Source organism: Aythya marila, assembly GCF_965140915.1.
Source record: "Aythya marila genome assembly, chromosome: 4".
Taxonomy (NCBI): domain Eukaryota; kingdom Metazoa; phylum Chordata; class Aves; order Anseriformes; family Anatidae; genus Aythya; species Aythya marila.
In genome coordinates, this window is record NC_139045.1 from 16272313 (window position 1) to 16284779 (window position 12467).

The 12467-nt window shown below is 62.0% G+C and overlaps 2 protein-coding genes across 3 annotated transcripts; one reads left to right on the forward strand and one right to left on the reverse strand.

Moving 5' to 3' along the window:
• Nucleotides 1-502: 502 nt before the first annotated feature.
• On the reverse strand, nt 503-3706 carry BTC (betacellulin). 2 transcript variants are annotated; one of them, XM_082758603.1, is made up of 6 exons: nt 3576-3706; nt 1541-1612; nt 1230-1347; nt 992-1138; nt 658-777; nt 503-623 (listed from the first exon to the last, which is right to left on the reverse strand). In XM_082758603.1, the coding sequence occupies exons 1-5, from the start codon at nt 3646-3648 to the stop codon at nt 672-674; spliced, it is 516 nt and encodes a 171-aa protein (XP_082614729.1). In that variant the 5' UTR covers nt 3649-3706; the 3' UTR covers nt 503-623; nt 658-671. The 2 variants fall into 2 exon arrangements, with proteins under 2 accessions (XP_082614729.1, XP_082614728.1); XM_082758602.1 differs by having other exon boundaries at nt 503-777.
• Nucleotides 3707-4908: 1202 nt separating this feature from the next.
• PARM1 (prostate androgen-regulated mucin-like protein 1) lies at nt 4909-12237 on the forward strand. The gene is made up of 4 exons (XM_082759523.1): nt 4909-5083; nt 9331-9996; nt 10737-10815; nt 11345-12237. The coding sequence occupies exons 1-4, from the start codon at nt 5032-5034 to the stop codon at nt 11427-11429; spliced, it is 882 nt and encodes a 293-aa protein (XP_082615649.1). The 5' UTR covers nt 4909-5031; the 3' UTR covers nt 11430-12237.
• Nucleotides 12238-12467: the final 230 nt, after the last annotated feature.

A 12467-nucleotide genomic window follows, 5' to 3' on the forward strand; every position in this document is an offset into this window, starting at 1 on the left:
TGGCACCCAGACCAGACCCAGCACAGCCACCAGGAGCCAAGGGCCCCGCTGCCACCCGCAGCTGTCCCTGGCACTCACCACGTGTCTCCTCCCCACCAGCCTCCCCCAGGACCCTGCTCCTTCCCGGGGTCGAGCACTTCCATGTGCCAGCAAGCACAGCCCTGTGGCACTGCTGACACAGGCAAATCCCTGGTGAGGAACCATCAGCAAAGAGGCTGCAGGAGCTGCCTGTGTCCAGCTGGTGCCAACGATGGGACTTGGAGTATGGCAGGAGCCAGGGTGCAAACCCTGAAGTGGCCGCATGTGCAGGGCCCCTGTGCCTGCAGGAGCAGTTTTTTACTTAAAAGGAGGAGTTTGAGCTGAAACTCCCAGAAAATGGGGTTGTGTTGGGGTGGGAGAAGGGGTGTCACAGGTAACTAACAGGGTCACGGGTAGCTGGGGTGGAGTGGGGGTCACTGGTAGGGAGCATGTCCCCTTTGCAACACGCAGACAGGCACAGGCATGCGGTCACCCTTTTATTAGCACCGTGACAAGCGTGACCCCTCGCCCCTCCAGCCGGCGCTGGGACCCGCCTGCAGGTTCCTGCAGCCGCTGCGGGGAGAGGAGAGCAGGGGAGCTGTCAGAGCCCCCCCAAAAGGGGGGGCTCTGACTCCCTGCAGCCCCCTACACCTTCACGCGACGTCCGTCTCCAGCACGTCCTCGCTTTTGGAGGGCAGGTTCTTGCTCAGCGTCTCCATCTCCTCTTCCTTCCTCTTCCTGCGCTGCTTCCGACAGTGGCTTTTTTTTTTTTTTTTTTGGGGTGGGGGGGATAATAATTAAAAAAATAATCAGGATGAGGCATTACCAAGGAGGCTGCCACACTGTTGCCCCTTCCCCCTCCTCTCATCCCACCCCACGGAGGCTGTGGACGGCTCCCAGCCCCGTGGCGATGCCACAGCACCCTCAAACACCACTCCCACACCTCCCGTCCCCGCACCCCGTCCCCACGTACTGTATGCAGAGGCAGGTGCAGACGACGAAGATGATGAGGACGACAATGCCGGCGATGAGGGAGATGACCACGATCTGGCCCTGGTCACCCCTCAGGGGGAAGATGTCCACCAGCTCGCACCGCGCCCCCGTGTAGCCCCGCTCGCACCTGCCCCGCGGCACAGGGGACAAGGGTAGGAGTCCAGGCACCACCTCACACCGTCCCCCTGTGCCACCGGACCCTCTCCACCAGGACTTACACGCACGCCGGCGCTGCCTCGGCCACGAGGAATCGGCACCTGCCCTTGACACAGTAGTGCCGGTACTCCTCGGGGCACCGCGAGAAGTGGCCCCGCCGCCGCAGCTGCGTCACGTTACCTGTGGGGACGAGCACAGGGTGGCCCCGGGGGTGGCAGCGCCCCGAGATGCTCCCCAAACCGTGGCGAGCCCAAGCCAGGCAGGCTGCCAGCACGCGTCCTTGGCTACTGCTGGCTCGGGGACACGGCGCTGATAAGCAGTGCGCCAGACAAAACACCCCCGGCACCCGCACCGCTGGGCGCCCCCCTGTTACCTGCACAGCCCTCGCAGGGCAGCCCCTCGGTCACGTTGGTGTCGGCGCCCACACAGCTGAAAAGAGCCAGGCCTGGAGAGGAGGAGGCATGGCTCAGGGGAGCGGCACAGGGAGGGGACCCCCTTCCCTTGGCAGCATCATCGTCAGCTTTTCCCTGGGCGGGAAGGGAAGGGAAGGGAAGGGAAGGGAAGGGAAGGGAAGGGAAGGGAAGGGAAGGGAAGGGAAGGGAAGGGAAGGGAAGGGAAGGGAAGGGAAGGGAAGGGAAGGGAAGGGAAGGGAAGGGAAGCTGCTCCCTGTCTGCAGGTGCCTGGCCAGGTGGCATCCTGGCCCCACATGCCACCAGCCACCCTCCTGCCACCACCCCATCCCTTTTGTGCTGTCGGCATGGGCTTGGGGGACACAGGGGCAGCCGGTGGAGCCCCAGGCAGGGATGGATGCAGCAGCCAAGCAGCCCCTTTGGAAGAGCCTCCTGGAGGCTTCAAGTGCCACCATGCCGAGCCCCTGCTGTGACCCTGCTGCCGCAGCAGGACGTGGGATGCCCGCCAGGGAGCCCAGCCGAGGCGAGCGCCCCGGGTTTGGCACTTTGCGGGGATTCAGCCAGGAAAGGGGCGGCCGCCCTGGGACGTTCGCAGGCAGCGGCGCGGTAACCGGATCGCCGGCATACCAGCACTGACTCAGCACGGCTCCGCGGCGTGGGGCCGAGCTGGGGACGGGTCCTGCCAGCGGGGCCGGGTGTCTCCCGTGGGGTGGCACGGCACGGTGCCTCACAGCACAGCGGGGCACGTCCCCGTGCCGCGGGGAAGAGCTGGGGTGGGCGCGACGTCCTGCTAGGCCAGCACGGCCTCCCCACGATGGGCAAGCCTGGCAGGGCCACCAGCGAGTGGGGTGGCAGCGCGGGCAGCCTCCCGTGTCCCCCGGCTGGTGGCGGGGCCTTTCCCAGCACCGCGTCCCTCCTGGCTATATATAGGCACCGCCGCCGCAGCAGCACGCCTCGAGCCACCGGGTGCCAAGAGAGCGGGGCTCAGCCTGCGCTGCCTCCAGCAGAAGGGACGAGGCCAGGGCGGGCCCCCCGGCACCAGCTGCGGGCTGACTTCACCCCGAGCGTGCGGCTCGGCTCGGCTCGGGAAGCTCCCCAAGCAGGGCAGTGCCCCCGGCCTTATTGCAAACAGCTGCCGCAGCCACCCTCCGCGAGGCCTCCCTCCAGCAGCCTCCCCGCAGCAGGGTGGTGGCACCGGGGATGCTGCGGGTGCTGGTGGCACCACGGGGTCCCCAGGAGCTGGGTCTCAGCCTGCCCATCGGCGGCTCCGGTCTGATGCTCTCCATCTGCCCCATGCCGGGCACCGCAGCCCCAAAACAGGTCGGGCACCATTCTCCGGGTGGGTGCGGGTTGGGCAGAGCGTGGCAGCAGCCCCACCAAAGGGCTGAGCCCCAGCTGCTCCCATCCGGAGGTGGGAAGGAGCACTCCGAGGTGGGACTTTCCCCTTTTGTGCACTTTTAGTGCTCAAGGAGATCACCCCACAGCACAAAGATGTGCCCCGTCCCTGTGCCAACGCGTGCACCTGTTGGAGAGGTGCTCGCTGTGCCCGCATCCTCCATCCCGGGTGCTGTCTGGGACAGCGAAACACATCCACACGTCTGTCCACAATCTGTCCACACGTCTGTCCACATGTCTGTCCACACGTCCACTATCTCCAAGGCCACCCGCGGGCAGGGTCCCGGTGCAGGTGACAGAAGAGCCCCGCGCAGTCCCGAGGGGCTCAGAGCCGAGTGCAGCCGTCGCCCACGGCCAGGCACAACCGGGGGCCACCAGGAGGGGACAGGGGGACACCGCGGGGCACTGGGGATGGGACCGGAGGTGGCACCGGGACAGAGGTGCGGGACACCGGGCTGAGCACGGCGAGCACCGGGACGGGACGGGACGGGGCGGGACGGGAGCACCCCGGGCGGGCTCAGGGTGCGGGGACCCCTCTCCAGGACCGTGCGAGCCCCGTAACGGGACAGGCCCCCCCCTCGCCGCCCCGGTGCCGCCGCTTACCGGAGGCGAGGGCCAGGCAGAGCAGCAGGGGACCGGGGCCGCCGCCCGGCACCGGGGCCGCCGCCGCTTCCATGGGCGCCGCAGCCTCCGCCTGCCCGGTGCCCGGTGCCCGGCGGCCGCGGCGGGGCGGGACGGGACGGGGCGGGACGGGGGCGGCCGCTGCCAGCACCGCCACCCATTGCCTCTGCCCTCCTCCTCCTCCTCCTCCTCCTCCTGCTCCTCTTCTTCCCCCCCGCGGGTGGAAACCCACGGGTGGGGGCCCATCGGCGAGGGTTTCCCCGCCGGCCCCATGATCGGGGACTGCGGGAAGGTGGAGAGGGGACGGGACCCTTCGCACCCTCCCAAATGTCCTCCCAAATGTGCCCCCCCCCTGCACCCGCTGTCCCTGCGGGCGGAGGAAAGAGGGGCTGGAAAGGGAGCGGTGACCTCAAACCGCAGGATGGCAGCGATGGATGCGCGCCCTGGCAGCCGCCCCATTTGGCCGCCGGCCGGGGCTGAGCGAGCTCCTGCAGCAGCCCCGGAGAGCAAAACCCCACGCGTGGGGCCCTGGTGGCCGTGGGTTGTCCCCTGGCCACGCTGGGATGGGTGAGGCTGAAGTCACCCCAATGCTGCAGCCCGCCAGGCGCCCCCCACACAGCGTCCTGCTCGCCCCAAATCCTCCGGTGTCAGCTCGCAGCCCCCGCTCCGTTAGGAGAATCCCATCCACCTGTATGGAAAAGTGCCCGTGTCTGCCCCGTGTCGTGACCCTTGTGGTGTCCCAGACCCCGCTCCCGGGTGTCGCAGCAGACCCCGCACCGCTCTTGGGGCGATTCCCGGCTCTGCCCACCCGCCCCCTTTTTGTGCACCGCTACCTCCAGCACGCCCCAAACCCAGCTGCCCTTCCTGCTCAGCAAACTCGCTCTCGCTTTGTCCTTTGCCCCCTCGATGCCTTCTTTCCCTTCTGTCTGCTTTCACCTCGTTGAGTCCGAGAACCAGCCCTGTCCTCGCTCCCCGCCTGGCTAAAATCTGCGTCGCTGCCCCCCGCCTGCCGCAGCAGGAAGGGCTTTCCGCCGGGGAGCTTTTCCCAGACCCCAAAAACATCAGGACAACGGCGGAGGATGCGAGAGGGCTGAGAGCAGAGCCGGAGAACCCCTTAAGCAGGGGGGATATAAAGCGGGCCCCCCGAGCTGCGCCCGGCCGGGGGGTGTGCGGGCAGCCGGCCGGGGAGGGGGGCGATGGAGCCGCCCCCCTGCCCCAACCCCAACCCCAACCCCAACCCCAACCCCAACCCTATTCCCGTCCCGGTTCCCGGCCCCGTCCCGGTGCCAGCAGGTGCCGCTGCGCTCCCGGGGCTGCTGCGGGCGGGGAGCGGGGCGGGGAGCGGGGCTGGCGGTGCCTTCCCCATCCCGCCTCCTCCTGCCCTGCTTCCCTCCCTCCCTCCCTCCCTCCCTCCGCGGCTGCCCGCGCCGCCGGGACCATGGGCTGCTGCTGCCGCCTCCTCCTCGCCCTCCTCCTCCTCCTCCCGGCAGGTGAGAGGCCGGGGACACGCGTGGGAAGGGCAGGCGGGGGGGCACCCCTCTGCCGTGGGGGTGGGGGGCCCCGTGGGAAATAACACCTCCTCCCCCCCCCAAAAAAAATAAAAATAAAACCACCACCCGCGGGTCCTCGGGATGGGGGGGATGCGCCCAGCCTGGAGCCACGCGTGTCCGCGGCCGCCAGTGGGGTGGGCAAAGGTGTTTGGCCGCTCCTGTCACTTGCATGGCACAGGTGCGCCCCCAAGCCCTCCTGGGGGGATTTGGGGGCAGCCCAAAAGCAGCCGGGTGTGTGTAGGGTGTGCGGTGGGCAAGCCCCACGCAGGGAGAAAGGCGGCCAAAGGCTGTGCCCCGCTCGGTGGGATCCGGGGGCAGTCACCCACTGCACGAGGGGACCCCACTGTGCAAGGTTTTGGGCACATCGCCCCCAGTTCAGCCTCAGAAGCGTTCAGCCTGCCCGGCTTTTAGTTTATTTTTATGGCTGGAAAGTGAAGAGGGAGGAAACAAGCACGGGAGCGCTTTCAGCCATTTGTGCACGCCGTGCATCCCCGGCAAAGGGAGACCTGCGAGGGGACCAGAGGGCTCAGAGCACATCAGCTGCTCCTGGGACATCTCCCCCCAGCCAAGCATCCCTCCCGTGCCCACTGGGAGCTGTTTCTCCCAGTGCCCAGGACAGATCCGGCACCATTCCCACCAGCACCCAGCTCTGCAGCACCGGCAGGGCCCCCGTGGAAGAACCCAGGAATACATCCTAGGATTTTGGCCCCGCAGCTTTTGGGATGCTTCCATTAAGGGCTTGGATCTTTTGGGTGTTTTCTATAATTTTTCTCCACTGGAGCAGCATTTACAAGAAAAAGTCTTTTGGCATCAATGTATGATTTAAATGTGCATTTAAATGATTTAAACGTTCATTTAAATGTATGATTTAAATGTTCATTCTTCAGGGCTTCATGACAGAGAGGATGCAGCTTGGCAGGAATAACTCCGTGCTTTTCTTGGCCCTGTAATGAAATAATAGCATCCCTTGCACGGCGTTTGAGAGGAAGGAGGAAGTTTGTCATACCTCTGACTTCTTGCTCAGGAGGCAAATTAGAGTGCTCGCAGCCTTGCCGGCCCAGCTGACGCAGAGGGCAAGGTCTGCGAACGAGGCGAGGCTCAGCACCCAGGTGATGCCGCCAAAGGGACTCACGAGGGGATGGGGACCTGCAGACCAGCAGCAGCCCCAGAGGCTTCCACCCCGTGCTCAGGCCCCTCGGGCAGCTTGGGCACCAGGCTGGGTACCACCCTGGATAGATCCTGCAGGCAGAAGATGAGGCTGCCCTTTGGTTTTGCTTCCAAAAACCCAGACCCACGACATGAAAATGGCTCTTACCTCTATGCTGCTTCTAGAGGCAGCTGCTGGGCTGGGGTGGGAAGCAGCACCCAGCTTTGCTAAGCGGCCATGGGTCCTCCTCTGGGCTGACCTGGCCAGTATTCACTGCTGCGTTTCCTGGCTTCAGAAGGGGTGGCTAGGTTAAACGTGGAGGGTGGCAGAGTCAGGATAAGGTGCACCATTCCCTACGCTGCTCTTACTTTTCTCCTGAAGGAGATGCGCAGCAAACGCGATGGCTGGGGACCGCTGGGGTTAACCCAGGGTGAGAGCACTGCTGTATTCCCCACGTAGGTGAGGTCTACCGGCTTGCCGTGGCACAGCTGCCACATCCAGCTCTGTTTTCCTGGGCTAGAGCTCCTCTCTTTTGAGCTGCCTCTCAGCCGGTGTAACAGCCGAACAGCTTGCCACGCTTGCCTCTGGAGTGGCTCTGAGCAATGTGCTGCTAATGAAGCTCCCAGCCCAGGCCAGGTATGTGTTCCCAAAGCAGGGCATGGAAGTGAGACATCACCTTCATGTGACGTGCAGGAACCAGGACAACAGCATGCCTGCAGGAGAGGGAGCTGCTCCGTGCACTAGGTGGTGTTCCCGTGGTTTCCCAGATGACTGGGACTGATGATCTTGAAGGGGAGAATATCTGTGCTACAGGGATTTGGATTTTTCTCTCCCATTTCCATCTTCAACCTGTGCAAAGGCCCCACGGGGCTGTAAACTGGGCAGAAGGGATGGCACCAGGCGATGTGCCTCCTCCCGGCAGCTCCGCATCCAGCCCTGCTCCCAGCCGGGTCCAGCAGGGCAGGATGGCCCTAAGGGAATCAGATGGGCACATTCCTCGGCGCTGAACTATGCTCGGTATCCTTTGATAACTGATGTCCTTCAGTTGCTTTGACAACCCTGCCTGCCTCCTAGCTCCTGAAGTCATGTGGTCCTGAAGGCAGATTTCTAGTGTTTTTCTATCTTTTGTTCCAGTGCACTCTTCTGGCTACTGCTCCCAGCCGCAGCCCAGGTGCTGAGAGGACGAGGGACCCACTGCCTCAGCAGTCCTTCACCTTTTCAGATGTGCTTGTAGAGGACCCGGCTTGCTGGTGACCTCCCAGCCCTGTGGGTATGGGCTGTCCTGAGCAGGACGTGGTGGCACGTGGGGCCCTCAGCCAGGGATGCTCTGCGGGGTCCCCGCAGGACCCGAGGCTCAGGAGCAGCCTGTATTGCTGGTGGGATCCCTTTTCTAGGCTGGAGGAGAGGACAGCCTGATGTGTTGTGACTTAAGGTGGTAGTGGCCAGGCTGGAGCTCAGGGTCCCATGGCGATGGTGGTGCAGGGCTGGGACATTTAGGGTGAGGCTTCAAGCAGGCAGCACGGGATCTCAGGGAGGTTTCGCAGAGGGTCAGCAAGGTCTTGCAGAGGTCTGGCAGCCCTCTGGGGTCCTGCCACACCTGGTGGAGCAGCAAGACGCCCTGCTAAAGGCTGTGGTGACAGCCTGTAACCTGCTGGGCCAGTCACACCCAGCTGACGTGCCCCGGGACGTCCGAGGGCAGCCTTACTTCAAAGCCACCAAGGTGCAGGGCCAAGCCTGACCTCGAGAGCCCCAGGGCTGGAGGATGTGTGGTGCAGGCCATCAGCACGTCCACCCGGAGCTGCTTAGTGCCCTGGCGTGGCCACCTCTACGTCCTGGGCCCCCAAAATGCTGGGTGCGAGCTCTGCACTTCCCTTTGCAGAGGTTTAGGTGCCTGCTGGTGTGATTTTGTGTTTGGAGTTAACGCTGCCTGCACTGGGGGGGTGAGGCCTGGTGGTGGCACAGTTCCTGGTGCCATCCTGCTGCCTGCCTGGGAGAGGTGCTCAGTGCTCCCCATGGAGGCAGCGGGGGGCTGCGGGTGCCCCCTGCCTGGAACCTGTGCCTGCTTCCCGTTAAATAAGGAAAAGGCCACCCCAAAACACCTCCTTTCCCTCGCCTTTGATCTCCTTCATGTTCCTCCCGCCAAGTGAGTCTTGGGAAGACTGCGGGAGTGCTTGAACCTGGTCAAGGGAGGAGAAATGGAGGATAGCAGTGTTCCTGTACCAAAAACAAACAAAAAAAAAAAAAAAAAGAAAAAAAAAAGAAAAAAGAAAGGCTATAAAGAGAAAATCAACATCAATTCTCAACATGCCTCCAAGTGCTCCCACCTCCCCTTCAGCACTGGGATTTGGAGCCTGCCCTCCTGGGTGCCACCAGCGAGGGGCTTTGGGGGAAGTGACTTTCAGGGCAGCAATGAAAATCGTTGTTGCCTGAGATTGTTTTCCTCCTTTCTCACATAGCCCCATGACAAGGTGCTCAGGGGTGTACATAAGAGTGCATGGGAATAGAAATTCCTCCCGACGTCACTTGTTGTTGGCATGCCCTTCCCGCAGCCTGGCTGTGCCCGGGGAGCTGCTGGGGACCGCCTGGAGCTGAGCTTCTCTCTGGAGAGAGCAGGAGGGAGAAAAAATAGCAGTCACTGGTGGGGACAGGGGAAAGAATGACTCATCTTCATGCGAAGAAATGGCGATGAATGAATGCACAAGGAAATGGGGGAGAAGAAAGCTGCCCTGTGTTATCGCTCCCAGCTGCGTGGTGCCTGCCGGAGGGGTGGCGGGGATGGGGCTGCCAGCCTGGGCTAGGGGGTGCTGAGCCCTGCAGGGGGGTGGGTTGGGATGCACGGGATGGGGAGTCCCAGCGTGCTGGGACCCTCTACCCCATGGCCCAGGAACAAGAGCAGGAAGAAATCCTCCTTTTCCTCCCTGTCTGCTCCTAATGGGGGATTTCAGCTGGCTTCGGGTTCCTGGGAGTTGTGACAAGCGCACAAGATGCCACCTGCCACAAGGATGTCTCCCTTACTAACCTTCATTTTTCTCCCTCCCAGGACTTGGTGATGACCCTACAGCTTCACCCCTTGCCCCCGCCAGCACCCCCCCAGAAGTGGTGGGGACAGCAGCAGGGCCGGGCTCGGGGGGCACAGCTGTCCCTTCAGCAGCTCCCCACCAGACTGCACCACCGACTGCCACGGGACCCACCAGAGATGAGGTGTCCTCCGGGCCAGCTGAGGTGGATGACCCCAATGGGGGCACTGTGGCCATGTTGTCCCCTGCTTCCATCCCCACGAGCACTGTCGCTGCAGCGGACAACCCCCCTGTAGCCTTCAGCTCGGTGCCACCTGCCTCGGAGACAGCCCCAGGTTCTCGGACAGTGTATAATGCCAGCGTGGAGGGAGGGACAACGGATTTGGGGACACCTCCCAGCCCCACGGGCACACCTGCACCCTTCTCTTCCTCCCCACGCAGCAGCACCCCATACTCATCCCCTGGGACGGTGTTGTCCCCACCGACCGTCCCCAGCAGCACCACCCAGTCACCGATGCCGATGAAGGCTGTCCCTTCCCCAGGGACGATGGCTGTGGCATCGAGCCTGGCCACGGAGCCAACGTCCCCCTCAGTGACTGTGGCCAGCCCCACCGAGGACACAGCCGACGGCAAAAGCACCCCCTCCACCGGAGTCACCATGGAAGAGGTCCCACGTGCCTTGAGCGCAGGTGAGCAGCTCCTCTCCCCGTGCACGTATGCAGGCACACACACCATTTTTTTTTCCTGCCCTTGCCATTTATGGCTTCCCTTTCTAGTTGTTTTTTTTTTTTTTTACCCAGAAGTGACACAAGAGTCTGGCCGTCAACCCTGAGAGCAAGGCTGAGCTTTCTTGATGTGCTCCCTGGAGGAGCCCATGTCATCTGCTCCACCTGTGGAGGGAGGGGGTCGTAGATACCCAAACTTAGGTGCTCAGTTGTGAGCAAAATCCTTAGCCTCATGGTTGTCCTTAAAAGCTCACGGAGTGGAGGAAAGAAGTTTCCTGACGATGGGCTAGGAGTAAGGGAGAGGAGAAACATGTTCCCTCTGGAGCCACCGTGAAGCTGGTGCTAGCTGTTTGATAGCCCCTGGTCAAGGAAGAAATGGGGCCTCTCTGTTGGCAGCCATGGAGAAACCACCCATCACCTGGCTGCAGATTACTTTTCATGATTACTTTGTGACCTGTGGGCCCTGGAGAGAAACCCAGTTGTGCTTTAGCCCAAATCTACCTGCACTGTGTTACGGGAAGGTGGAGATCCCAAAAGTATATGGGTGCCTGGCACTGCTGCATGGCCCAGCAGCCTTCAGAAGGGGCTTTGGGAAGCCCCACGGGGGTGTCCGTGCTGGAGATGGCCGGCAGGGTTGCATCCCAGAGCTGCTGTGGACAATGGGGCTGAGGGCTGAGCACTGCTCTCTCTGCTGCTGCCTGCAGGGAGCATCGTGGCCATAACAGTGACGGTCATCGTGCTGGTGGTGCTGGTCTTCGCAGCGGCGGCGTACCTCAAGATCAGGTAAGGCCAGCAGCCTGCAGCGGGGACAACCATGAGGGCCATGCCTCAGGGCAAGGCTTCGAGTCCCAGCCTTGTGTATCATGCCCCTACCGAAAGGCAGAGCTTTCTTCAACACCTCACAACACCCTCGCTTAAATGCCGGGGCTGCTGCTCAGCATACAGCCATACACACCATGTATCCCCAGGGCAAGCGTTCGCCTCGGGGCTTTCCGTGACGCCTGCAATAAACAGCAGCATGGCCAGGCAATGAGCATCTCTCACGAGGCTTTGCTGGCAGCCAGGATGAGCAAATGTCTTGTGTTAACTCCTGGCCATGCCCTGGCGTGGCTCAGTGTGGGTGGGACACTGTGTGGGCCGTGGGGAGGTGGGAGTCACTGCACACTGCAGGTCCCGGTGCCTTTCCACAGGGAAATGAGGGATAAATTTGGGCTTCAAGGTGCCGGAGGGCAGCCGGTGTGCTTGCTGCTCTGTCGGCCTCCCTGGCCGCGTTCGCCTTCTGCAAGCTGACCCGCTGCGTGCTTCCCCACAGGCACTCCTCCTACGGCCGGCTGCTGGACGACCACGACTACGGCTCCTGGGGGAACTACAACAACCCCCTCTACGACGACTCCTAGCAGGAGAAGATCCTTATTTATCAGCGCTTCTGCAGCACGGCACCCGCTGCTTCCCCCCCACCGTGTGTGCTGGGCCGCGGCCAGAGCAGGCGCCTGGGCACCGAGCCGCAGCCACCGTGAGCAGGACCACGGCAGGTCCAGCAGAGGACAGGCGGCCAGAGGGCGGGTGCGTGGCACTCACAATAAACCTGAGCGTTGGCCCTTTGCGTGGGAAGCTCTCTGATAATATGGGATGGATGCCGCCGCACCTCGGCTTCAGCAGCCGAGTGGGTCCTGGGGAGGGGAGGGGTTGGCAGCTTTGCTTTTAGCCCAATAAACCTGAATTCCCTGGGGGAGTAGAGGGGGAAGGATGGAGGCTTGCACTGCATTGTGGTGCCCTCGGAAGGAACATGGGGGAAGCTAAGAGGGTCCCACTGCTTTGTGCATCCCTCCCTCCCAAATCACCTTCCTGCATTGCCCCACTGCAAAATCCTCTGCCTTCCCTCACCTGTGGTAGCTTGCCATGGGTCACAGGACATTACAACTGCTCCTTTGCCTGTTTTTTCTTTTTTCTTTTTTTCTTTTTGTGTGTGTGTGTGCACAGAAACTTATTTCCTTTTTAATCCTACTTTTAAATTTTTATGTTTATATTCCCAAATATCATGTGGAAGCCCCCAGGAAAGCTGTGCTTCCCACCTGTACTTCTGGGATGAGAAGCAACTCACTGTTGCACCCATAGCTGTCTGCTTCACAACATTACTTTTAATCCTTGAAATACCTCTCCTCTAAAATACACTGAAGCTGCTTTAATCCCCAGTTTATGCATATACCTGCTTGGACAAAAAAAAAAAAAAAAAAAGAAAAAAAAAAGAAAAAAAAAAGGGGTGATTTATGGCTGTTCTCATCTTTACAAGCTGTAATGCAGATGCATGCTTCTACCAGAGCAGGTGTGCTGGCAAGGTCTTTTTGTCACTTTTGTGGAATCAGCACCTTGAAGCTGCCCATTCAGGGGACAGCTATGATGTGCAGGACTGCATCTCTGCTGTGGCAGAGCAAGCC

What these genes read in the sequence shown, in the direction of transcription:
- BTC (XM_082758603.1), bottom strand. Translation starts at nt 3,648, where the DNA reads ATGGAAGCGGCGGCGGCCCCGGTGCCGGGCGGCGGCCCCGGTCCCCTG. An exon ending in GCCCTGCGAGGGCTGTGCAG is followed by an intron (nt 1,348 to 1,540) that starts GTAACAGGGGGG and finishes TCGTCCCCACAG; the next exon opens with GTAACGTGACGCAGCTGCGG. An exon ending in TGCACCTGCCTCTGCATACA is followed by an intron (nt 778 to 991) that starts GTACGTGGGGAC and finishes AAAAAAAAAAAG; the next exon opens with CCACTGTCGGAAGCAGCGCA.
- PARM1 (XM_082759523.1), top strand. Translation starts at nt 5,032, where the DNA reads ATGGGCTGCTGCTGCCGCCTCCTCCTCGCCCTCCTCCTCCTCCTCCCG. An exon ending in CCTCCTCCTCCTCCCGGCAG is followed by an intron (nt 5,084 to 9,330) that starts GTGAGAGGCCGG and finishes TCTCCCTCCCAG; the next exon opens with GACTTGGTGATGACCCTACA. An exon ending in GCGGCGTACCTCAAGATCAG is followed by an intron (nt 10,816 to 11,344) that starts GTAAGGCCAGCA and finishes GCTTCCCCACAG; the next exon opens with GCACTCCTCCTACGGCCGGC.